Source organism: Athene noctua, chromosome 2 (assembly GCF_965140245.1).
Source record: "Athene noctua chromosome 2, bAthNoc1.hap1.1, whole genome shotgun sequence".
NCBI lineage: Eukaryota > Metazoa > Chordata > Aves > Strigiformes > Strigidae > Athene > Athene noctua.
The window spans coordinates 138011919-138038158 of NC_134038.1; the positions used below are offsets into that span (position 1 = coordinate 138011919).

The 26240-nt window shown below is 40.9% G+C and overlaps 1 protein-coding gene and 1 long non-coding RNA gene across 4 annotated transcripts in view; one reads left to right on the forward strand and one right to left on the reverse strand.

The window, feature by feature from the left end:
* The window catches only part of RAPGEF5 (Rap guanine nucleotide exchange factor 5), a 163744-nt gene that overhangs the window by 86957 nt on the left and 50547 nt on the right, over nucleotides 1-26240 (reverse strand). For all 3 annotated transcript variants that reach the window (XM_074900403.1, XM_074900404.1, XM_074900402.1), the window contains exons 8-9: nucleotides 13057-13133; nucleotides 7305-7430 (exon numbers count right to left, since the gene is read on the reverse strand). In XM_074900403.1, the coding sequence (XP_074756504.1) occupies nucleotides 7305-7430; nucleotides 13057-13133 (203 nt within the window). The remainder of the gene's footprint in view (nucleotides 1-7304; nucleotides 7431-13056; nucleotides 13134-26240) is intronic.
* The window catches only part of LOC141958006 (uncharacterized), a 62665-nt gene that overhangs the window by 5880 nt on the left and 30545 nt on the right, over nucleotides 1-26240 (forward strand). The window lies entirely within an intron of this gene.

Consider the following 26240-nt stretch of genomic DNA (forward strand, 5'->3'; position numbering starts at 1 on the left):
CACAGGGATGGGGACAAGCAGTTGGGGCAGGGATGCAGCTGACTGCACAGCTGCAGAAATGATGCCCGAGGAGCCAGAGACTGTGAAGTGACTGCAACTGCTTGGCCTTGACAAAGCTACACTCAAGTTTTTAAAAAATATCCCCTGGCCCTCAGCAGTTCAAAGTCCAACCCAGTTCCAGCTTGCTGGAATCCCCAAACCACCTCTCAAGGATCTCAGAGCAATCCATCAACATTCATTAACCACTGCAGGTTTTATAGCACCCCTTCAAGGTCCTACATGTTTAAGACCCCATTTTATATCTGGGTAAACAAAGGTGCAGAGAAGTGACATGATTTGAAGAAGGTTACATATTAAATAACTGATGGAGTCAAAATAAAAATTCAGTGTTCTGGCTCCCAGGTTTTAGTTTGCTAAATACCACACATCCTTTTTTACCCCTTTCAGCCCAGTAGCTAAGGTATTGTCCCATACAAGAATGAGTCACCATTCCACACCAAAGAAAGCCCAGCATGCAAACCATGTATGTGGAGTTTCCTTCTATACAAAGTAGTTTAATTTTACAGAATAAATCAAAGAGAAGCAAATTAGGCTTTCTTTTCTTTTAAACACTAGGCTGAGCATCTGGAAGAAAGAAGGTATTACGGGAATATGTAACTTGACTCAAAGGAGAAGAGTGAGCATTCCATTCAACATATTCCTATACTGTGCTTACAACACATCATGTGAGCACAAGCAGGACTCCTGTCAAATGCTTTATGTTTTACAGGAGAAAGGACCACATCATCTCACTGCTATTTTGCAGTCCTAGCAAGAGGGTATTCTCCTCCAAAACTTTGGCCACGTTAAAGGCTCAACAAAAGGAATAGTAAGTCCTCTTATATAGTAAATAAAAATACTATTTTAACAAAAATGTTGCAAGAGACTGAAATTAAGCCTTTCCTAGCAACCAAATGATCCCAGTCCTACATCTGAGCAGGAGGATCCACATCTCTGGCAAACTTCTGTTTCAAGAAGATGCCTGTGCCTGTTCTGCACTGAAAAAAATATCCTAGGACCTGCAGAAGTCTTTACTTCTCAGAAGATAAAGAGGCTGTCTTATGAAGAACAGCTGATCACCTGGGGCTATGAATTCATTCCAGCAGATGAATGGAATAGGACACTCTCTTCAGAACATGACAGAACTAGATTCAAGTCTCTGTTCCTCCTGACTCAGACCAGAGACTTGAACTTCAGGTTACCTCCACAGTAATCATGTACCTACCTCTTAATTACTTACTCTTACTCAACACAGAGCTACAAACTGACAACTTTATTGATAGACTAATTTTTTTTCTTGCCTTGTAGTTGAAGACTAAGTCAAAATTACAAACTATCATCTTACCTTGGTCCAGCTCTCTCTGCTAATGCTGGCGGATCTAAGAGGTATGAAGGGAAATGGCCAGCTCCTGTGCTGATGCTCCCGTGCTCCATTCGGTTTCAGTGACCCCACGCATTTATACCACCTCATAGCTATTCAAGAAATGAGAATTTCTGCAAAAACTTTTACTGTGCTGTAGTTGTTATGTCCTACTTGATCCACAGTTCTGCAGGAGATGCAGAATAGCCTTCAAAAGCCAAAAGCAGTAAAACTGCACTGAAGCTACGAATATATCTATCCCAGCCAGAGCAGATCTAACAAAGGCAGCGACACCTCTTTTGAAAAGTAAAGCACAGATTTCAGTCACTGACTGCATTCAGACGTCATTCAATGTCATGGTTTTAAAGAATGTTTTTCCATTGGAGCCCTGATTACTGACCATCAATTCAACAGTACCTCGGTGCAAGGCCACGGCTTTGTCAAGCTAACAAAAACTACAGCTCTGGACACGTCCTGACATTCACTCTTGTCTCCTTGCAGGTGTCCAGCTAGACAGGTAGGTGCACCCTAAAATAACCTTGATGTGTCATGGCTGGAATTTCCTCAAGAAATTCCTTGGTTGTGAGTAATCTACACAACCGGAGGCTCTGAATCGTTAATCATCTTTTGTAAGCCTTTTAACAGTTTCAGCCCAACCACTAACCTGCTTCAATGAGCAAATCATCTGTCTTCTTAATGAGACTGCTGATTACAAAAGTTAGTACCCACTAAATTAGCAAAACTGTTCTGCAGTATCTGTTGTCCTTCTGAAAACATACCTGCTCCCCTATAATATATCTCTTTCATCTTGAACTGGCTAAACCACAGAATCAATATATTCAAGCTGTATGTACTTACATACTTTTAAAGAGTACATAACTCTAATTAATATATACATTAATCTGTAAAGGGATTACAATGTGGATTCAGGAAACATTCCCCTCCCCATTGATGCACAAAAGTACTGGAAGAGCCCCAGCCCAGAATATAATTTATATGACTGAATAAAGAAATTAATATTCTTTAGTTCTCTAATGAACCCGAGAGAATCTCAAATTTCCTTTGCACATTAGTGTCAATTTGTAGAAAGCTTATTCAGTTGATCTGACTACGAAAACAGTACTATAAGCTAAAGTATATCTTCCCCATGTTGCTGAGGTGGAAAGCACTTTCACGATTTTGCTAAGACAATGACACTATCAACAGACATGATTTTCTTAATCAGTGCAACGCTTCATTGGAATAGTAACTGGAAACACTGTACAAACAGTATCACATCTATTACAAAGGCATTATTTAATTGAGTTGTGGTTGCTTGAAAAGAGTTCCAAAAAACTCTTTTCGTGTTGTTCAGTGCTGTGTTGTTCAGTGCAAATATGCCTCAAATGCATCTCAACTGTATGCTTCAGCAAAAAAAAAAGCTATGTCAATTTACATACAGAGCTTGCTTTCTCTATTATAATTAATGCTAGCAGTAAGCAAACTTCTCAAAAAAGCAAGCTCATTTTATAGCTGAATATTTCAATAGATTTATCATCTATTTTGTGTCAAAGCAATTGTTTTAAGGGAATGAAATATTTAAATAACATAAAAATACAAATATCCAGTTTTACATTTCCCTGGGCTTATGAGTGTGATTTGCATGTAATGATAAAATTAGAACTGCAAGCTTGCATATTTATTTTTACTCTAGCTCACATCTGATATTAAAATAATTTCTGTGCATTTTAGACAACCATTTCATTTTATTTATCAATACACTGAATCTCATTGTAGGAATGCAATAGCACAGAGAAGAATCTTATCTGCCTTTTTAGAAGCTTATTTACTTTCTACTCATTAGCAAAACTGAAGTTTTAAGAAACCTAACACATATGGTAGGTTCAGTGCCTTAATTAAGAACCTTATTCCAACACATTAGCAAGTGAGAATGGGGAAAAAATCACTATAATTTAGGTTTTGTTTCCTTTACAAGTCTGTGAGTACCATTACAGTTAGAGCACTTTGCAAACATAGTATTCACTAGGGAGGAAGCTGGCACTGTGTGCTACAAAACACCAATTCCAGTATACCTGTCTAACCTGGTCACTGCAAGCTTGCAGTGCCAAAATCAAATAAGCAGCTCACATATAATAGAGTTTCAGCACTAAACTTCTTTAAGTATAGGACTTTTTCAGAACATTTTTATCCAGATCATAAATCTGAAAAGAAATTATAGCATACCAGAAATCTGAAATGCAAGCAGGATGTATAGACTTTCTGACCTGGGTACTTAAAGTGTGAGATAAAAATGTACACAAGTACAAAATCATCATATATATAGCACCCAACTTTACACCCTGCAGAGCACATCCAAACTGAAGGAATCCTGTCTCTCTCCCACTATAGTTCCAAACTGAGCTTTCCTCCAGTGAATCACTCAGCTGCCACATATTTTCCCTCTTCCAGACCATCTGCTTCTTATGAGGAAAAATAATTATATTTCAACTTCTTCTGAACCAGCGACCTGAACCAATGCATGCTTCACCTGGCCATTGTGGGCCGCAAACTTCCAACTATCCCTGAAGAATACCTTTAGGTACTTTTATCTGCCCAAAAACTTCTGGAGGACCAGACTCTTGTGCATCCACACATCATCTACCTTTCCTGTGTGAGTCACTAAATTCTGTCCTCAAACTCAGATGAAGATGGTGATTATTTATTTGAATGATAGGAGGGCTCATCAGCCTAGCTCCCCATGGTGCTCCACACCTCATTCACTGCACAGGAAAAAAGTTATTGGGGTCACTGAGTACCAAATTATTTGATTAGGCTGATAGCTCTTCCTTCTTCAAAGGAAAGTACAAAAATCAGCAAAGCCCAATAATATTACATTTGTATTTGCTGTTAATGCTGGAAAACTGTGTGAGGTCGTACTAATCTGAAGAGACCTGCTCTAGAAACAGGGGGTAGCACCAGAGGAGCCCAACTCCATTTCCCATTATGTGCACAGGACACATGCACATGTAATTCCTTAGAGAGGAATTACACATATGCACAATTCTCAGCCTGTGTTCAAGCTTGGGGAGGTTCGGGGGGGGGTGGGGGTGGGGGGGTGTCGGGGGGGTGTTGCATATGCTTAGAGGAGAACAAACCAGAATTCTTCTTTGGACAAAAAATTCCCCCTTGGCCATCTTGGAAAGAGCAGCTCTACTTCCAGGTGGATTATAAAGCCCCCAGCCTCGACCAGCGACACCACCTGGGGCTGACTGAAACACACAGCCCTGCAAACCAGCAGCGTTTCTGCTTCGAGATGGGCTGCCCGGAGGCCAGCCCGCTAGCTGGCTCTGGGAGTGCGGGGAGAGAAGCCTGGCAGGGACTTCAAGCATCTCATTTATAGACCGAAGGCTGTCCCCTGAGGAAGGCAGAACATCCGTGAAAGCACAGTTTGAGCTCCCCAGGGGGGAAAGCTGGTGAAAGCTTTAGTGCAGGGATACTTGCTGAGAAATGAGGGTCCGGTGGGGAACACAGACCCACTCCATTTTACTGCTTACATGGAGTGCCCATTACTCTGTGTTTCTAAGAAAGTAATGTAAGAGTAAACTATGCTTTTTTAAAAAAAAAAAAAAAAAAAAAAGAGATGGGCATACTACACATAATTTTGTAAGGACACCACACCCTGAACATGTTGTTCCTCTAACATTTACAGTGATCGCAAGGGACTGGGCAGTAAGCCGATGCCAATGAATCTGCCATCACTTCTGTAGCAGCAGGATGAGATGGGAAGGTCTGAAAGCCCACATCTGAGCTGTACTCACTACAGCCCAGCCTGCTGCTTTTCTCCTTGGAGAAGGGAGGGAACGGCTGCCCGGAGCAGTGAACTCTGCCCAGTCTGCCAAATCCTGCCACCTGCACATGCGCCAGAGCAGCTCTCAGGCCACAAGGGAGGAAGGGAGGGAGAGGAAGGGATGGCAGCTCACAGTTTCCTGAACGTATGTGACCCACTGCCCCACCACAGCAAAGCATGGGGTTTTTCCAGAGAACGTAAACTACCTGACTCAGCTAAACCGAGAACCCTACGACAGACCATGTTCAGTAATGCCTCTTTGGTGACTATTCCTAATGAAATCAACAGACTGGTTGGGGGCTTAGCAAATACACTCGCACCAAGGACTGCAATTCTCACTAACATTTGGTTATGGGCTGCCTGGACCATAGGGAAAATCCACGTCACCCCCCACCCTACAACAACCAGCAATGTGCAGAACAGGGTGGGGAGAAGCACACTGTAACTTGTTACTGCCAGCACCAGCTATAAGGCACTCCCCACCCAGAAATAAGGGCACATGAGGAACAACCTGTGCTTTTGCCATCTCTCAGGCGACTCTCCTCTTTCCTGCCATGTCCTACATCTAAAGGCACGTCCTTGCCCGAGAGCAGTAACTGCTCAGTGACAATTATATCGCTCAGTATGGATATGAGCCACTTGCTCTAGCTCTTGCTAAACTGAAGTCACTCATCTCCTAAATAGCAGCAATTACTAAGTACGATACTTTTCAAAGGAGAAGAAAAGCTGAGCACTTCTTTCCTTTCCATTTTTGGAACTGTACTGTAATCTGTGCAGCTACAGAGCTGCAGCTGACACCACAGCACCCTTTGCAATGACTGGACTAAGAAGAAAAAATACCCATTTAATTTCTGAAGTATCCATCCCAACATTCTCGTCTCCCCTATGCCCACAGCATCTGTAATCTTGCTTCCAAATCCTGAAACACAATATAAACCTTTCCCAGCTTAAAATCTTCTTTACTTAAGTGCCTGAACTTTTAATTATGCTTTGCTGATACAGTTTAAAGATATATGGAAATTCTGCTAGATGTCCATGGCTAGTGGATCAACTGAGGAACAATGCAATCTCAGGGATTTGAGCCTGGCTAGTTACCCTCCTCCCTCATGCACACCCACTGATACAATTACAGATTTAACTACACCAGACTAGACTTTATATGCTGCCGAACAGAACAGCATGAAGCTCTGAAATAAGATTTCATCTTTCTCTTTTCCTTTGTGCAGCCTTACTTCTTACAGGAAGAATGAGCCTGCAGATGAGCTGAAAAGTATTTCTTTTCTAAAGCACGTGCCTTTTTTCTACTGTCCAGTGAGCAGAAAATGGAATAAATTACATACACATAATAGCAAGACACATGAGGACTAGGTGGGTTTTTTGTTGTTTCTTGCGGTTATTATCCTGGGCACCTTTAGATGAATATATAATTGGAATAGAAATCTTTACTAGGAGAACAAAATTAGGATACATTGTGCTGTAAGCAGAGCAGTCAAGTTTTAGTGCATTTTCAATTCAGTTATTAACATCCGAATAAGTGCTTTCAGAAGCATTAAACAGAATGGTGCTTTCTTTGGTGTCGCTTTTGGTTGAGAACAGAAATTTTTTAAAGGAACTCCTGAATTCCCTATCCAGACCGTTCCTTTTAGTTCACACTAAAAAGCTCCAGCCAATACTTGCATCCAAATATACCAGCAGCAAAGTAATTTTAAGGTAAATTAAAGTGAGTACTTGAGGCACTCTTACACATTGTTTAAATGCACCCTAAAACCCAAATATTTCATAATCACTAACAATAATTTGGTAGGAAGCATCCTGAAATCATCTGCTATTTCCTATGTGTATAAGATATTAGTAACAGTAACTGACAGTTAATGACAACATAATAATTTAAGTGTGTTGACAATTATTGAACTGAACGCACTTCTGAGAAATGTAAATGCCAGAGGAGGGCAGCTTCAGCCCCATAACTAATGTGTGCGCCCTGGATTCTGACCACCAGCTTTGCTATTTCAGTTTTGTGACCTAAATCTCCCTCCCCTACCAGAAAGAAACAAAAAACCCAAACAAGAAATGTCTTACTTGTTCTGCCTTCTCTGGTGGTTTTCTATCCGCCTGCAAAAATTGGCGGTTTTCTCTTGCCAGCTTCTGGACCAGCTCAATCCGTCCGATGTCATCTCTTCCCTGAAGCTTGCACAAAACTCCTGCCTTAAGGGTGGGAGAAAGAGCAAACAGATACTTAAATCCACAATCCCAGGACATGACACCGCCACAAATTTCAACCTTAAAAGAAACGCATCTGTTTTCTCATATTTGCAGTACTTCGGTGTCGCTTGCTGAACACAAACAAGTTGCCGCTTCGTGGGAAACAAGTGGAGAGGAGCTGAGACGCATCAGAATCTCCAAATGTATCTACTTTGGAGGAACGAAGGCAGGGCTAACTAAATCAACTGCTCCTCTGAGTGTGACTATCAGATACACTGTGTTTTATTTGTTCCTGTCAGCCTGTTTCCTGTTACATAAGAGAACAAGAGCAAGAGGTTAAAAACTCATGGGAAAGTTAGCCAGCAACAGCCCTGGAAAAAGAATGAAGCGCAACACAAGGCACTCCTAAAAATAACAGGCTACAATTCCCCCAGCTCCCACTCCAACTATTTTTCATGTCTGCAAGCCTCAAGAGTTAAAAGACAGTTGCGCCACATTTATTTATTCTGTAAACAAAAAATCAATATCTCCTGATTTTGTTCAGGGAAGAAAATGAGATTTCCTTTAAAAACTGTGTTAGAACTATTTTTTTGGCTAATATTCTGCCAGTTATTCCAGCTATGCTGATACTCTTTTGTCAAAACATTCAGCACTGGTTGTTTTATAAAAATGCCATATATATAAAAAGACAGATTCATGCTTGCACACGGGCATACCAGGACCAAAGTTAGGTGATGAGGGCTGAATTGCTCCCTGCAAAGTCAGTGGCTAATATCACTGCCCATGATTTGGTCATGGATATAGCGTCTGCATAACTGAGACCTGTCTCAATGATACCACATGGCTTTTATTAGCCCAGGTGTTTCCTAATGGGAGCAGCATATGCCTTGGGAGGGCCAGGCATGTGGCATGGCTATGGGATTGCTATATTACTTCAAAGGCAATCAGCAAATAAACCTTTTTCCTCACTTTCTCCACCCTTTTCTTTTCACTATTCATCCTGAGTTTAACTGAATCAGCATCTACTCCAAAGTTTACAAAACATCTTGAGTCAGGACCAAAAACCAGGGATGCCCTGACCTCTAACCTGTAGTGCCATACAGGCTCCAGTCCTTTGGCCTCGAGAAACTCCTGCCCATGATAGCTGAAGGTGCGAGAGTGCCCCCCCAAACCATCCTGCAGTCCACTGGTTTCTCTAAGGAGGAGGGAAATGGCGGTTAAGGTTTCTTCAGCTGAGGATGAAAACAAATCCACTTTCTGAATAAGTGCTTTACTGCTGATGGTAAAAAAGAGGTTCCACGACCAAGTCCAAAGAATCACCCTTACCAAATGATCTGAAAGAAATTTTAACATGCCTACATTCCTCCAGTCTGGATGAAGGAATCTCCTCAAAAGTCTGCATCAGGCACTTGTGCTCTGGAGAAGGAACAAATTTCAGATACAGCCTGTGCTTTGCATGCCCTACGCTTAGTCCCCAGCCTCCTGAGGAACCCAGCTTTCTCACGTAACTAACTTACACGCTAGTTTGAAGGTCAGAAATCCACTGAAAAAAATAAGGAAATGCAGCACCTATACTGATGATCCTTACATTTTCTATGAGATTACTCCTGACCTTCTAAACCAAGGACATAGATTTATAAACGAGTTCTGACACACTGTTACCACCTGCAGATCAGAAGTGAAACTGGTTTTATCAAATGTGGAAGAATATACTGAACTAGTTGTCCAGACTCATTTAATCAATAGAGAAAAAGAGGTACATAAGAAGAGAATCTTATTTTTACTTTATAGGAGACATTTTAAAAATGGTCAGATGAGTTGTTTCCTAAAATTCGCATTTCTCCAGTAATCTGGGAACCCAGGCAATCATCACAGACTTGGCTGAGATCTGATATCTGCACTTCACAACACTTTGATGGGTTAGGGACATCAACTAGGGCCAAACCCGCTTATTTACTGGCTTTGGGATGCTTCTAGGAGAGAGTATAACATCTGTGCACTGTAATCCTCCCAGGCTAAGGACAACTCAAAGCCTGTTAAGGGCTTTGGGACTACGAAGTTTTAGTCTCTCTGGATCTGGGATCTTAGTACTGTGGAAGCACTTTTCACCCCTTCATATTGCACCCACATAAGTCAGACCATGACCTACGAGTGGCATAGATGGTTATAAGTCCCTGTACTTCAAACATCAGATGGATATCGACAGAAACACAGTGTTCACTCTGCTGAACAAATACTTATTGATCTTCAGTGTATGAAGCAAAGCCCAATGGTTAAAACCACTTATGTTAAGATGAGAAAGGGGGACTTCAGTTTTGGGGTAACAGTTGGCTTCAGTGTGTTCAAGTGGAAGAAACATTCCAGAGAAAGACAACTTTTTGAACACATGGGCCTTGCTCTCTTTCACCCCTTGACCTCTGCCTGTATTCAGACAGAGCATATTATTGCTTTCTGCAGAGATAAGCACCCCAGGGAAGAAGTAATTCTAGATACAAGCCCATTAGCCCTGCCACAAATAGGGTCTGTATTCAAATTGGCAATTTCATTAAAGGATCATATTGTCCCGTTTCAAATAACTAGCAAGGAGAAATCTTACATTTTAACAAGTCCCTTCCTCCCCCAACTATTCTTTAAAGTTTTGCAGAGAATGTGAAAAATATATTTATTTTATTGGGTTTCCAGAGGATAAAAGATCAACTAAAAAATTTCTAGGAGGGCTAGGGTATTGTCAAGTTAATTGTACATGCTTGGCTCTGGGAGTAATGAATACACTTGAAATACAAAAAGCTAAACATGTTTTTTCATAATAAAGAAGAAAAATATGAATCCCTCACTTTTCATTCTGATTTCAATTATGCTGACTTTCCACGATAAATCTTTCTGCTAAATACTTATAGAAAAGCATCCAGATCAACTAATTAATTAATTGATGACAGCTTCTAAAAGCTGCTTGGGAAGATGTTGATAGAGTCTCCTATTACTGGTCATTTTCACTTGTCAATATAAATTTAATTTTCAAGCAATACCTTTGAAGCTGTTAAGCAAAAGGGTAAAGGCAAGTCACCCTACACGCAAAGCGAAATTTTGATTTGTATTTTGTGCAGGCACACATCCTCCAATATCCTGCATGCCCAGATGTTGGTGCTTAGTCCTCTAACTCATGTACACCAACAGAGATACAAGTACTAACTTATGTGAAGGTGAAAATCACAAAGTTGCATATTTTAATTGGCTTTAATTTAATGAATGATAAAAGAACGTAGGAGCTTTATAGTAAGGCTTTACTACCATTCATGGCACAAAATTACTACAATTAAAGGTGTTTATGCAATATTTGAAATGAAATAAAGACTTTTAATGGGAAGGAAAGTAAATTAATCACTAAGGAGGTTGGAAAAGCAAAGATGCTGACAACACATTTTCTGTTTCAGCACATCCATTGGAAAAATATTCCCTCTGCAAAGGCCATAAATGAATATGCTAGCAGTGACACAGAGGTGAATTAAGACGGTCTTAGGCACACATGATGGGATTTTTATTTACAGTGTTTACAGCATGCTTGCTTTTAAAAATCCCTGTACTTAATTTTTTCCATTCTTCCACTAGTTTTGTCAACTAACTCCAATGTAAATCAAGTCTACATCCCACAGAGCAGTGTTTAGAGCACGCTCCACACCCTTTCAACTCTGCTAACAGAAGAGATTTGTGGTGGTTTGGGTTTTTTTCACTTCTGTCTCCGTGTCTGGTGAAAACTATAATTATTACCGGCTTCACCTTTGATCAACCTGAAAACTTAAAACCATAGGTCACTGCCTCAAAAGATCATTTACTTTGCTCCAGTCACATGCACAGTCTCACTAAAGTGAAAAAAAAAAATCGTTCACACCCTTAAACCAAACCGTATTCAGTGTTTGCAGGATGTTGTTTTTATGGCACTGAGAAACAAATTGGAACAGCTGCTTTGATAACACCCCTGCTCTCCTCCCAGTTGGGCACTTGAACACTTTTGTTAACTGCTCACTTAAAAATTGTTTCATTTTAAATGTGCTTCAAATTCTTTCAAATTTTAGAAGCTAGTTTCCAGCCAAATAAAAGCTGGGCAAATCAATATCCCAATAATAAATTCTTACGGGTTTTATAATCTGCCCATGTAATCTTATTAGCTGGCTACTTAGGAGTTTTGAGCACACATGTTGTAGTCTTTTTTTTTACATCTCTGACAGAAATGTGGACAAGCATTTTCAAATAATAATAATAATGAGAACTACAACAATCAAATAGAACTAAGCATATAGGAAACCTGAGAAAGAAAACAGAAAGCCAGATTTTTTTGTGCAGTGAGGTCAGTATTTACTCCTGCGTCTTTTTTATATTGTGTAATGCACAGCTGAGCTCTAGAAGTCTGATCCTCATCTCCACACTGATGTAAATTAGGAATCAGAGTCAGGTAACAAAATTCTCACACGTTAAGGCTCATACTATACTTTTTTTTTTTTAAATAGATTTGAAATTGTATACAATTAAGAAAAGAGCAGGCCATTTCCAAACATCTTGCTTGAGCATGACTCTGAAGAGTATGCTAGAAAAGCCCAGATGCACGCTGATGCAGCAGGCATATCCGCTTGGTCCCCAGCTCTTCTGCCTGCACTCTCCACGTCTCTGCCATGGCCCAAGACTGCTACCGAAGCTGCTACAGCCCCTCCTGGGCTCACTGTGGTGGAGACAGCCCCTATCTTTAGAAAGATATAGCTACTACTAACTTGGCTACTTGGCTACATGGTTTGTACCCCTTCAGCTGGGCTTGCTCACAGGCATCAGTGCAAATCCTGTCTCACAGTGTTTTAGCAGGCAAGGTGTTAGGAGATAAATCAGAGACAGGAACTGAAAATTGCATGTGTAGGAAGGAGAAAAGGTGGCAACTGGTAGGGAACATCAGACTTGCAAGAGGAATAAAAGGAAAAAAAAACAGTCAAGATGAGGAAAAATCAATTTTAAATTAAAAGCAATAATCAGTACAAATACAATGAGCAATATAGTTACACTTGCACAGTTTGAATGCATGAACTGAATGATTGAATGAACTGGAGATTAGTCAAAAAAGATTCACAGAATTAAAAAGGGTAAGCAATTCCACAATAAAATACTCTAAAAGGCAGTTAAGTTTCTTCTGAGCAGTACCTAGAAGTATGCTTTGTTGTAAATGAGGGCAGTTAGGGAAGGAAAGAAAAAGGTTGTTGCTTACACTCGAGTGACTAATAAGTATCTTCATTTCATTGCATGTCTACTTACAGTGATTAAAATTCAATCAAAATGTCACATGCCCTTGCCTCCTAAAATACATCTCATTTTATTTTCACATCTGGTATATGCTATGTGTATTATCTAAAAAGAGCAGAGAGATAGTTGAAGAATGCTTTCCAATTGCAACATCATGGGATTAATTCCCAGAGTAATCATCAATCTTACTCTAAATAGTCACATAAGACAAGATCCAGCAGACTTTCTCCTTCCTACAGGCTCCCTGCACAGAACATCGAGGAACAGCCATTTCCCAAGGCTATTGAAAGCAGATACTTCAACTTGTAGATCTGAAAAAGTTCTCAAGACACAATCAGTCTTGCACATTTACCTGAGCATCAGAGGTATCCTTGAGCTCTTCTAGTCCTCTTATTTCTTGACTGCTGTTTTCTTCATTTTGATGAATTGCTAAAATAAGAAAGAGGGAATGTATTGGGAGCAGGCAGGTTTAAATCACGAGAAGCAGCAAAGCAGCATGGCCTGGTTTAGATCAAATAGGATGACCATTCAAGAAACCTCATTCCAAGTTTAGCTTTCTGGTTAACTCTCTGAGTGGTTTTGGACAAATCCTAAAAGGTATACTTTATTGGCTTTGGACAAATCCTAAATAAGGTATACCATACTTTTCCCAGACAGTAAAATGCAGTACTAAATAGTTATATTCCTGCTACTGTTAGTCCTGATAAAACAGCAGCATTTAAGGAAACTCCCCTTTTCCATACATTATAACAAGATCTGATGACTCATAAAGAATAAAAAAAATCAGATATCCCTTTACTTTCGTTATATTACAGAATCCAATTCAGACTAAACAAAATAAGCAGATTTTATCCCTCATCTCAGCCTTGGAAAATTCTTTGTAAGTAAAGTGATCTCAATCTTAAACACCACTATTATCCATGAAAGTAATCTCCAGAAATAAATGGTAGCAAATGATCTATTGAAGGTTATTCGCTGCTGGCCCAATAAGAGAAATCAGTAACTTAAGTCAATTAACATTGCTTAAGACCAGTGAGTTTTGCCAGACTTTAAAGAAAAAAGGTTTGGATGAAACATGTAAGCTCTGAAGGAGTGGAAAACAGAGTCATTAATTTATCTAGCTAAGGAAACAAGGACGACTTTTGAACAGACACATCAGACTTCTGTTGTAAACAGCTATATCTATAGGTAGTTTTACTAGCTATAGCCCAAGATATCCTTCCAGTCAACATGCCTGCCTGCTGTATTTTAGTGGGACATTAAGCCCTCAGCCATTCTGAAATGTGACACATGGCAGGGTAGGAAGTTCAGACCCAGTGAAACACATAAGAAGTGACTTTACCTTACAACATACTCATTTACTTACAAGCACCATACTCAAATATCATTGATCCTGTGCACACATTGAATGATTCGCCAGTGTAGCCATAGCAGTTGTGACAACAAAAGCATCCTTGAAGCAGAAGAGCTGGCAAATCGATCCATTTCCTGAACCACACCAGTCTCATGGGTTTGATGGATGAGCAGGAGCATTCAGCTTGTGCGCTTCCTCCTGTCCACCTCCTCCTCTCTCCTTCACCCCTGATCATCAGGCTGCACCTGAACTGCCACAACTCACAGGACTGTGGTTTAAGACAAGTATCATCAGTCCCATTTTGCCTTAAAACTATGTCTATGAGCTAAGGAAGCCCAGGATTTGATTGATGAACTGATCAGCTATAGAGGCAGCAGTACACCCTCAGCTAAGCTCTCCTCAACCCTCAGCCCGAATCTTCAGACATACAACCATGTTACCACAGCTAAGCTAATACATGTAATGTGAACCATAAGATCTGGCTTGGTGTGTCTTAGGGGGTGCCCTGTGTCTGCTGCAGACAAAAAGCTTTAGGTAGCACCTAGCAACTTAAAAGAAAAATAACTTTAGGCTGTTATTGACCTCCAAAATAAAGCATATGGATTTATTTTCTTTTTACTACAGGATTTCTGCTGATATTGCTATGCCATATAGGGTATAATTCTGCCTTCTTCCCCCACAGTTATGCTATTAAAAAAAAAGAAGTAATAAAAATGTAATTATAAAAGGGGGAAAAAGTCATCTTGTCTATACAGTTTATTCCATTCAGTGATCTCTTTCAATCCATTATCAAAGGAAAACAAAGGTCTGGTATAAATCTTCACTAGTGAGTTTGCTGACATCACTTTACCAGCCAACCTTTGAAATTCAAGGTGAATGCTCGAAACACAGTGTCAATCTATTAACAGAAAGCATGTATAATGGCGGTTGTATCCCAGCAGCATTTAAAGCTAGGCAAAACCAAAACGTGCTCCGAACGTTGTGGCATATCTCTGCCTCAGGTGGGAGAAGCTACAACCCCATGAAGCAGCAACCAAAGTGATTGCCTCAACAGCCCTGTGTGGCCCCAGCTTTCTTAGTGCTGGTCAGGGTTTCCAAAGGCAACCTACTCCATCCAACCAGGCTGAGGGCTCTGTGTGGTCCCTTCCCTTGTAATCCACCTCCCAGCCTTCTTCCTCAAGAGCTGCCTCTGCCTTATCCTCTTGTACGCTTCCACACGTGTGTGACACCGTTCTACCCACGGCTGCTACAGGATACATAAAGCATTCAGGACATCCATTTGCCAAATGCTAATCAGAACAACTGGCATGTGATGGGAAGGTTGCAAAATAGCAGAAGGCATTAAAAAATGCTAAAAAATAGTTGTTTGAGCAATTGCAAATTGCTTACGTCTGGGGCTGTGTTAACAGAAACACAACATTCCCTCAACTGTCCTTTCAATTTTCTGATTTCTCCTAAAATCAATTTGCTGTAGGCACTGATGGGCAAAATGTCCCCACAGACACTGTCTGTTAATCACGGCATTTAAAGGAGTGGCACCTTGCTAGTAACAAGACCACGAGTCCAGGTTTAAGTGATTTACATTGATCCGGCCAACTTTTCTGACAAGCCTGAGCAGATGGGCGCTCCACAAACAGCTGTGCCAGGGGAAAAGGTTAGTGGCTGCCAACTGGCTTCTTGTCACTGGCCTCTGTAACAAATGTCCCCTTCCCTGCCCAGTGCCAGGGCAAGCACACCAGAGCATCCTCAACCAAAGCAAATAGGCAGACCTTCAAGGAGCAGTACACTATTGCTAACCTGGCTGGGCTGGCAGATTAGCGAGGGGATGGCATCTGAACAGGGAGCTAGTGACAAGCAGAAAACACCCAGGGCTGAGGGCACTTATACCTTTTACCTGGTACAAAGGGAAAGAGAAAGAGGGTGTGTGTCCACAACCTCAATGTATACAGGTATCCTTGGGTGTTAACAATTTTAGCACGAGCAATTTTAAAGATGATGAAAAAAATGACCTCAGTTTAGATGTACCCTAAGTGAACAGCTTAAAAAAAAAAAGTGGGGGGAAAAAAAAAAGCAGCTAGTTTTATCAGCAATTTCACAGCTCGACTCTAGAAAAGCTGAAAAAGTTCATAAACCAAACCAAGCTCTCCTTGGCTTCACTGTTGTTTAGACTGTGTAAGGAATGTAGAAAAGAACCAGTAAATATTTTCTTAAAGGAAAAAAAAAAAAATCCCAGACCTCACGCTGACATTCCCGCAGCCCTCTTGGGAGAGAGGGAGCAGTTGGCCTGTGTTTCAAGAAAATTTCCATCACAAACTTGATTTTTGTGTCCTCTCTGCCTCTTATCTAAACCCGTAAGAATCAGCCATAATTGAACCATTTAACTACACGCAGGGAGCAATACTGAAGGAAACACATCCTCTCATACATTTTTGTCATCACAAGAACACAGTGTCTTGAAGGCGAAAGTGGCCACACAGACAAGTAACAACCCTTAATTATATTTTGTTGGGTTTTGTATGAAAAGGTTATATTTTGACTATAAAATACAGAAAAACGATGAATTTCTTAACATATTCCAGTGTATTCAGAAATTTCTGTTACTGAGGATCATCACACACACGTAAGAAACAAATAGCTGTATTTCTATACACAGTGTGCTTCCTAACCCCGTAACAACTGGCAGACATCCCTTGAATTGGCCCAGGCACTGCCCTCATGGGCTTTTTTGCATGCAATACAAATTCTGTCATAAAATATAAGAATACAAGGATAACTTCTCACTTACTGTCAGCTGGCCATTTATTTTTCAAGAAAAAGGCTTGACGTTGCAAATTCAACTGTAGGAAAAGTGAGCGGAAGGTTAGGGTGGGATGGGAAAGTATTTCCCAAGCAAGCGTTGATTCTGGGACGGTTCCCTAAAACTGTAGCATGTACATACAAAAAAAGTTGTGAACTTCGGAGCTGGGCCAAACCCTTGCTTCTCTGCCAGCATAAACCCAGCTTTGCTCCCTGATACAAATACCCCAGCATGTCTTACAAAGCAGCAACACCAGGGAAAGGCAAAGGTGGTTTACCCTGATCTATATATATCTATTTAATGTTACGTTTGGGTTCAGGCTTGAGACCAGAGACAGGAATAAAATGCAAAGAAACGTAAGAGTGACCGATTGCCTTTTCTACCTGCAGCATTTCTCCTTTGGAGAAGAGGTCACCATGAATGAAAGAAAAAGATGTAAAATGAGCATTAGCTTGCTAATGTGCAGATCAAATGTGTCCATTTGCAAATTAGCCTAGGGAATTCAGGATGTTGATTTTTTATGATCATTTAAGGATCACAAGGGCCATCATCTGGTCTTGAGTTCCTTGTGCCCCCACAGACCAGAGCTGAGATTTTGCTATCAGATTCTTCTAAAAACTAATGTTGGAACAGAGAATTCTTGTGGGGTAAAGCCTTGTCCTTAAGTAATCCCATTTCAGCTCATTAAATCAGCAGGAAAAAATAACAAAGAAATAAGAAACAGAAGTAAATAATTTTGTACTAGCTACCTCAACAGAATCAGCCATCACTCAGGGGTGTGAAGAGAAAGGGAATGTAACCATCACTCACACTGGAACCAAGCACATCCTTTGTGTCACCATTACCGACCAACAGTGCTTCCCAGCTTTTACTGCCACACCACTGAGTTTAATGTAGATTTAAGACATTGGAAGGGATTTGCCTTCCTCGGCAGCATGAAACATTACAGGCATGCTAAAGGGCTCACCTTAGCCAGACAGAGTGGCCACGCAATGAGGGTCACAACAGCCACCTGCAGTACTATGGACCTTCTGCCTGCGGAAGAATCCTGCCAAGGGTGACAGGGTTACCCACAGAGCAGTGCCTCTATGAAATGCTGCTCTGTATGTCCCCAGTTATGTTTGATGAGTAAGATTTTTAAAAGTCACACAATATGATGCACGTTATTTAATTTTAATACTTTGTCTTCTTCAACATGGCAGAATCTTTTGCCCAACTGAAAGCGGAAAGGACAGTTAAAAAAAAAATAAAATGCACATATAAACCAACTCCTGGAACCCACAGCTTTGCAATCTTCCCAGAGGCTTTGCTGTATTGTGCTTTCTTCCTTTTCTATAAATGAAGTTTCTTCTTTCTACCCCTTCTGGCTGCAAAGATAACCTTCACAACACAAACCCAGGCACTAGCGTCATTCTGCTGCTGCAGCCCGCCAGACTAGAACAATAAAACCAGGAGAGGTGTGAACTTCCTCCCTTTGGCTTAATAGGGTGTTAACTTTGAAAGCTAATTATTTTAATGCTTAAGAGAGGACTGCTGTCACAGTTAACCATTTTGCTGCTGAACAGCAAGCAGGAATATCTGTCCATCCGTAAGAACTTGCTCAGGGTGGCACCCACATGGCCATTCCAGGACAGAAAGCCAGTTTAGCTCCCCATCACTGCTGGCGGTACAACACATCCTGTACTTACTGTTCCCTCTCTGTACCACCGTCAAGCATCTGGGGTTTGTGGATTGGCAAAGGATTACTTTTAACCTGGCTCGGCCTGATGACCTGCTCGAGAACAGGCAGCACGAAGGGCAGGGGATGGGGCACCCCGCAAACCGCCACTGCTGCCAGATCCCTTGTGACACACAGCTCCAGCTTCAGCCCTTGAGTTTGGTGTGAAGTCCAACCGTGGGACAAGGACTGACTGCTTTTGGGGGACAGGGAGCCCATAAACGTGGCCCTTGGCAGACATGCGATTTACCTCTGCAGTGCCCTAGTTGGCTCCCAACACTGAACTCACTTAGCACGTTGCCAAGCCTCAGGCACGGCCTGCGGGATCCCAGCTGCCCCAACGCTGCCAGGCCCACCGACACAGCCCGGGCACCAGCTGGGTGATGAGGAGTTCTCTGTCCCCACAGCTGCTCCAGAGGCAGCTCTGCTCGGCCTGTGAAGCTCAGTCATCCCTTCGGCTGCATCCCTCATGCTTTCAGTGATGCTCCTTCATTTCAAATAAGGTTGTTCATTTATTATTTAGTGTTGTTCTTTAACCTGCTAACATCCTAGAACATCAAACCACTCTGCCCTTTAAGATTTCAATCCTTTCAGTACTGTGTGATCAAAATTCGTATATGCATCTCTTTTTTCTAGACAATAAGCAGAAGGCACCTACATGCCCTCTACAGATAGGAGACACACACCACCTTGGAAGTGGTGAAGAGCCTACTTCAGAACAGAACTTTGTTTATTTGACAAGCCAAAAGATTTTCACTGTCTCATCCCTGCTGGATAGTTATAGCCTGTTTATCTGTCCCTGTCAAACCATCACTATTGAAAAGACCTCAGGAATCTGCAAGAATATTCCCCGGGGTAAGACTCCAGTGCTCTGTATTGCCAGCAGCCTTGCACCAGTTGATTTATTGTCAGCTGCTGGGAAGCTCACAACTTCTAGCATTCTTCTTATATCCCACATTTTTTGAGAGGCATGTTTCTTTTCTGGTTTTTTTCCAAAGAAAGCTGCTAGCATGAAGCTTGTCAGAAACAAACAGCAAAAATCACATAGTTCTAAGTCAATTTCATGATTCCTGAAAACTTTATTGTTATTTTGAACAATGGAGCTTGTGGTATCCCTTGTTATCCTTTGTGGAGGGTATACAGCAAGCTCTAGAGAGGCTGGTTACTATGGCAGCTCTGAGCTGTTTGACAGTGTTATAATGTTTGCTGATGCTTATTAATTTATCAGAGTGGGGGGAAAAAAAAAAAAAAAGAATAGCTCATACTGATACCATTGGGGAAACTAAAAGCCAGATCCTCTAGGTTTTCCATAAAGCACCAGCACTGAGCGGTGGGAAGGAAAATGAGCAGTAAGTAAATGCTTTACAAACCTCAGATTCGGGGACCATTTTGAGCCAGACCAGGTACTCATGCATACTCCTGTATTTTCCAAGTCCTATTTCCAAATTAAAAGGGGAAAACCAAGAAGCACTGAACACCTCTGAAATCCCCAAAAGCTGCATGTAAGAGACAGCGATAATCCCAGGAATAAAACCCTCCAGCTGAGAATTGGTTCCTTATTTACCATGAAATTGTAATCTTTTCTCAGAAATTACTGAAAAGAGAAAGCTTTTTAAGCTCATCTTTAACATGTTTCCTTTTATTAGCAATACAGAAATTGCCTTTGAGCTTTCTCATTCCTTCCCACTATTTCTGCATATATATATGCAAATTATTGTACAGACTTCCCTTCACTGAGTACACTACATCTCTGAAACAGTTGGCAGGCCCCTGGGGGGGTGTTGCCCAGACAGCTGTGCAATCAGCTGAGTAAATCAGCTAATTAAAGAAACAAAGAAAATGCAAAAATTATTAAAGACAGACTCTGGCTTACAGCATTGTTCAGCACCTCTGTATCTAAAAAAGCACAGCAAGCATGGGGTGAAATAAAGATGCTGTAAACTGGGGAATGAACTTTTGCACAAGTGACAATGATGCCATTTTCTCTCAAATACTAATCTGCGATTCATGATATTTATGCTTTGTAGTTTAAATCAATTTAATATAAATTATTCCAGCATTTTATTTCTTTTTAAAATGACAAAAGCATGAAATGTAATATTGGTTTCATAACTGATTTCTGTATGTAAAAAATGGTCATTAACTTCTGCTTGACCTTAGGTGTAGAACTAATATTGAATTTGCACAGAGGGTACCCATTATGCTGGTCTAGTTTCCGTGCAGAAAATAAGTTCCCAAGGGTCCTAGTGCTACAAGCCATTTCTCAGATCTCAGATAGGAAACAGGACTCCTGAAAATGATGCAAAAACATTTCCTCTCATTGCAGAGTTTATCAAAAGGAACAGATAACAGCAAGGGTAGGAATCTGCAATCTAAACAGAGCAAAGCCAGTGTGGTAAGAAAGGAGGCTGACAGATGTAGATTTGGTCTGGCTGATCCACACACTATTAAGGCACGGTTCCTTTCCACTGCATCTGAATGACCACAGGAAGGACAAACCTCAGTTTAAATGAGACTCAGGCCCGCCTATGTTACATAGCCATAGTAAATTAAAAAATGAGTGTACCAAGTAAAGCCACCGATATTTCCCAACTCAGTCAGATTATGGCCAGGAGCCTTTGCTGCTATTCTTTTCACATTATTGTACAACTGGTTTTGTTAGGAAGTTCTGTTTATTTTATTTATCAAAACTGAAGCCTTTCATCTGGATGTGAAGGCCATATGTCACCCAAGGTGGTGGTGCATTAGAAGAACATAATTTGTAAAACACCTCTGGCTAAACAAGGAAAACATTTTTTAATAGATAATCAACTACTGTTGATTCATGTGGCCAGGGGAGGTTTGATTTTTCAATGCCTGGCACTTTGTGATACATGGAAAGGAAAAGCCACATTTTACACCCACTTTGTGAACACAGGAACTCATATCATTTTTTATCAAGGAGAAACAAGGTGGAAAACAAGTTGCAAATACTATAGAATTACTACAGGAAGAGAAAAAAGCAGCTCAAGGAAAACCATTTGATGGCTGAATGCAGAAAGCTTTAACTTCTACCCAGTGCTTTTAGACATTCATTCTCATGTGCATGATATTTAAAATTAAAGAAATCAAGTGGCAGTGAATGTATCTATAGAAGTGTTGCCTGAAATGAGATGTTGGAAGGGTAGAGAAGAACCCATTACAAGATTAGCAGGCACAGTGAAAATGATTGCTGGGAACTGATCAAACAAGGAGGCACGGGCAGTGGCTGAGCAGGTTGGTGCAAAGTGAAACACCACTCTCTATTCCATAGAAACATCCTCTGGGCATGGCCAGGAAAAGAGCAGGAAACAAAGAGGGCTCTGAATAAATAAATTCTGTGAACTCTCTGTAAATGCCTCTCCCAAAGCACTGGAAACAAAACATTCACCTGGGAATTGTTTTTCCTTTTTCACAATTACTGTCTTTCGGACATGCAATCCCTTTTTGTGTATGTGCAAAACATCTGTCACCTAAACAGCTATTCTGCATTGCTCATTTCTTCTATGCCTTATAGCTCCCACAGAAAGAACTATGCCCAAAGTTCTCAACAACTGCAAACACCTGGGTTCCAAAATCCCTCTCAGCATAATTCCCACCAGAGAGCTGTTTGGAGCTCTTTTCCTTTTTTTCCTAGGCTCAGAGTCCAATCTGCTTTACATCAGCTGTTGACTACACAAAGGCTGGTGAGCATAACTGTGTAGTTCATTCACTGATGTTGTCCAGTGCACTTCCCACCCCAGCATTGCCCAGGGTGGGCACAAAGCAAGTCGTCACCAATTCAGCCTCAGCACAGCGGAGGTGTATGTGTCTGTCACACATAGTGTTCCTCAGCAGCCAACACAATGAGCATCATTCTCAGGGCTGGAAGGGGTCTGATCCTTCCTTCTGAAGCACTGCCAGTTTCTCGGTATGCCTGATCTCAGGAGTAATGGAAGAATCCCATGGAATGCAACAAAACATTGGTCCCTAGAGGTGGCCATTCCCTTCAGTAAGGCATAAAATGATTAAAAAGGATCACTTAAAGAAGCCAACATGATTACCTACCTTATTTCAAGGTATGAAATCCTTAAAGCACAATGTAACTTTAAAAATATTCCTAGATATGGTTTTGGGTGCAACTCTTATTTTGAACCACATTTCAATGGGCAGAGGAAAAGCACAGTTACCAAGGCCTACCAGAAGCATGACACTCCTGCACCTGTATTTGAGTGGCCATTTCTCTAGGATGAATGATATTAGTGACACTTGCAGAAGAACCCTTATTCCGTACGTTTTGCTAAATTCAACCCTTGCTTTAAAGAAAAGGATGCTTGGAGAAATTGAAAGTTGTAATGAAATAAGGTCTTACTTAAGTCAAGTAAATAAACCCACTGAAAAGAGATATAAGAGCACATAGAAAATCAGTAAGATCCTGCAGATATTAATCTTTTCCCACCCTTCAAACCTTCTCAAATTTTCCACAAGAGAAAATGCGCACCTCTCTGGCACGTGACTTCCACTTTATTCTGTATACAGGACCAAGTTTGTTTCATTCTTCTTTATGCCCTTTTTCAGTGGCATAAAGTAAGAAATAATAAACCGTGAACATTTTACACTAGACATACTGTGTATCTGCCTGTTTATAAACCTGTAAATTCAGAGGGTACTTAATATGTTTGAGATTTAAACACAACACCGAACTGCTCCATTCTTGAATGACCTTTGATCATGTATTTATAATCTCATTTTTCCAATTATGTGTACAAATCTAATTCAAATTTGTAATGATTTACATTGTCTGTATAATGGCCCCATTCTACAAGTAAATGAAACTATTGACATAAGACATTCATATAGCACCAAATGACAAAGTTTTTGCTAATTATTATGGAGTAAAGTTACCAGGAAGTCTCACAAGAATCTGTGCTACTTGGAGAAAAGTGCTGAATGGTAAAGATGCAGTTTCCTGAGTTAACTAAGCTGATAAAGCAGCTTAATGCTGCCAAAGGGTCTTACTTGACTCCTTCCCACATCCCCCCACCTCCCCACCCTGACTTTGTGCCAACTCCAGCACATGCTGCTGCATGCTGCTCTGGCTGCCCCATCTTGAAAATAATATAATAGATGTAGTAAAGATGATCAGATCTAATGGAATAGATTTGGTATGAGGAATGACTAGCAATTTAGCCTGGAAACTGAGAAAACTCACACGGGTATGAGAGAGGTGCACAAAATCCTGAATAGTATGATGATTAACAGATTATTCACCACTTTCCATCACCAAAGAGCTATACCACAATAGGCTGAGGGTCATGGGGAATGTGTTTAAAACAAAAAAGAAAAAATATGCCTTCAAATGCCCCACACATGAATTGTTGAGACTCGCTGCCACAAGAGATGATGAAGGTCAGGAGTATAAGCAGGTAGAAAAAGCAATTAGATAAATTAATGGAGAAAAGGGCCGCCAAGGGCTACTTAACACAACAGTGTGGGTACAGCAAAATCTCTCTAGCACAGACTGGTAGATGCTGAGTATGCACATCAGAAGAAGGACTATTTGTACTTGCTCTGTTTCTCTACTCGAAGAACCCCCTACTCATCACTCAGGGTAGGATCGGAGACGGATGGACTTTTAACCTGACTCAGCTTGGCTGTTCTCATGTTTTTAACCGGGCTGACATTGCCTGGAGTGTGTTTGAGTGGAGTCACACAATCAGCTCTGACAGCAGGGCTGTAGAGGTGGCGCAGTGGTTGAGAAAAGGAATAGCTGTTCACAGCTTGCTTTTCATTCATGTCAGCAAAGCTCAGGCCCCAGTGACTGCTTCATATTGAATCGTCTGCCCTAAAATAAAAATACTAAGCAAATCACATAGGCAGTTAAGTCCTGACAGAAGCAATACAAAAGAAAAGGGGAAGGATGGGTATGCATACATATATGACAGAATAGGGTGGAGGTAATCCAGAAGATCTCAAAGTTAATATATTGCAAAAGTGTATCATGATAAATAAAAAGTAAATGACACATTTTTAAAATATATAAATAGAGCTAGTCAATTTATGAATGGTTATATTGTGGAAAGATGAATATCATTCTGAAGAGGATGCAAACACACACACAAGTGTTAGGGCATTTCTGGGTGCCCTGCCCTTCACAGTGGGATGGAGAAGCACCCACAGCCCTGCCACTGCTCCTGCAACACCTGGGGAGATGCTGCAGTTACACTCTTCCTACCTCAACGATGCTCTGTCAGATATTATCTTAATTAGACCCTGTATTCAGGAAAACAAGGACCAGGGCCATGCTGTTACTAATGGCCCTTTGCACAAATAAAGTTACAGAAATGCCATTAGATTTAAAGGAATTTGCTGGGTGATGCCATGGGGTGCAGCTGGGTTTATGCACAGAAATGCAAAGCATCTTGTTTGTGGATGGGATTAACAAGTTCAGAGCATCTACCTGACAGATTTTGATCGGTTCAGATATACCTGTGTAGCTACACCACCGGCTAAAGCCTCCAGCCTTAGGCTATTTGCTGCTTTTTATCCTTGTTTTAGCTACCATCTCTAACATATAAGAAACATGTCATGAGCCATGACAAGCAATTGAGATAAATGCCAACCCTTGTAAAGCTTCAGAGGAGAGGCTGCATTTCTGTTATGTTTCAGCACATTTGTGGAAGCCAGCAGAAGCCAGCAAGGTATAAACAAACACAACAATTCTAATGCCAAGCGCCTACAATTAAAAACAAATTTATCTTCTGCTCCAGTTACTTACTTCTTCAAGACCTTTTACCAAACCAAGGAAGACAGCATTTAATCCATTCATTTCTAAGGTTAAGCAAGAACAATATTAGTGTATTTTTATAAGCCACGGAGAAATGCACAAGCTCATTTCCCCCTCTTGAGCCACCTTTATCATGAAAGCTTTATTCTAATGAAATAAATGTGCCTTTCAGTCAACAGTGTTACTGAAGTCCATCAAAGCTTCAGGATTAGAGACATTAATTTTGCTTTTTTAGTTTTATTTGCAAAGAAGCTAAAAATGCTGAGCTCCCCCTGCACAAGGGCTCTCAAGTACCTCTCTATCAGCTTATGCTTTGCTATCAGAGTAGTGGTATACTTGCAGTACACATCTAAATAAGAAAATGGAGCCTTTTTCTAAGCACAGAAGTTTTTCAGTTTTCAGGTTCTGTATTTTTCCTTCAGCCATCTGCCAGTTTTATGTGTTTCTCCTATTCTTCTACCCTACAATAAAACCAGAAGAACTTGAGGAAAGGCATTCTCCCACACACACTTACTGACTTTTTATTTTCTGGTAGCCGACATTCTCCATCAAGTCAGATCCTGCACGAGCAAGAATTTGATACTCTGCCCTACCCCACAGCAGGCTCAGCTCTTTCCCTTCATTTTCAAAGCATTTCGTCAGTAGATACAGTGTCTAAACCTCTGAAACAGCCATTCTGGCCCAAGAACTGAAATAGTTGCAATTACTACTTCTCATATAGGTATTCTAGGTATCAAACCCAAGCTTCATTTAAACAAAAAGAAACTGTTTCAGCCAGGTAACCAAAGGCAATGTTTCCTCACCTCCAAGCATAACTAACCTTCCTAGCTGGACCCTCTTCACCTCTTGCAGAGGGAGCTGTGGTGTTCGGGTGCTTATATAGC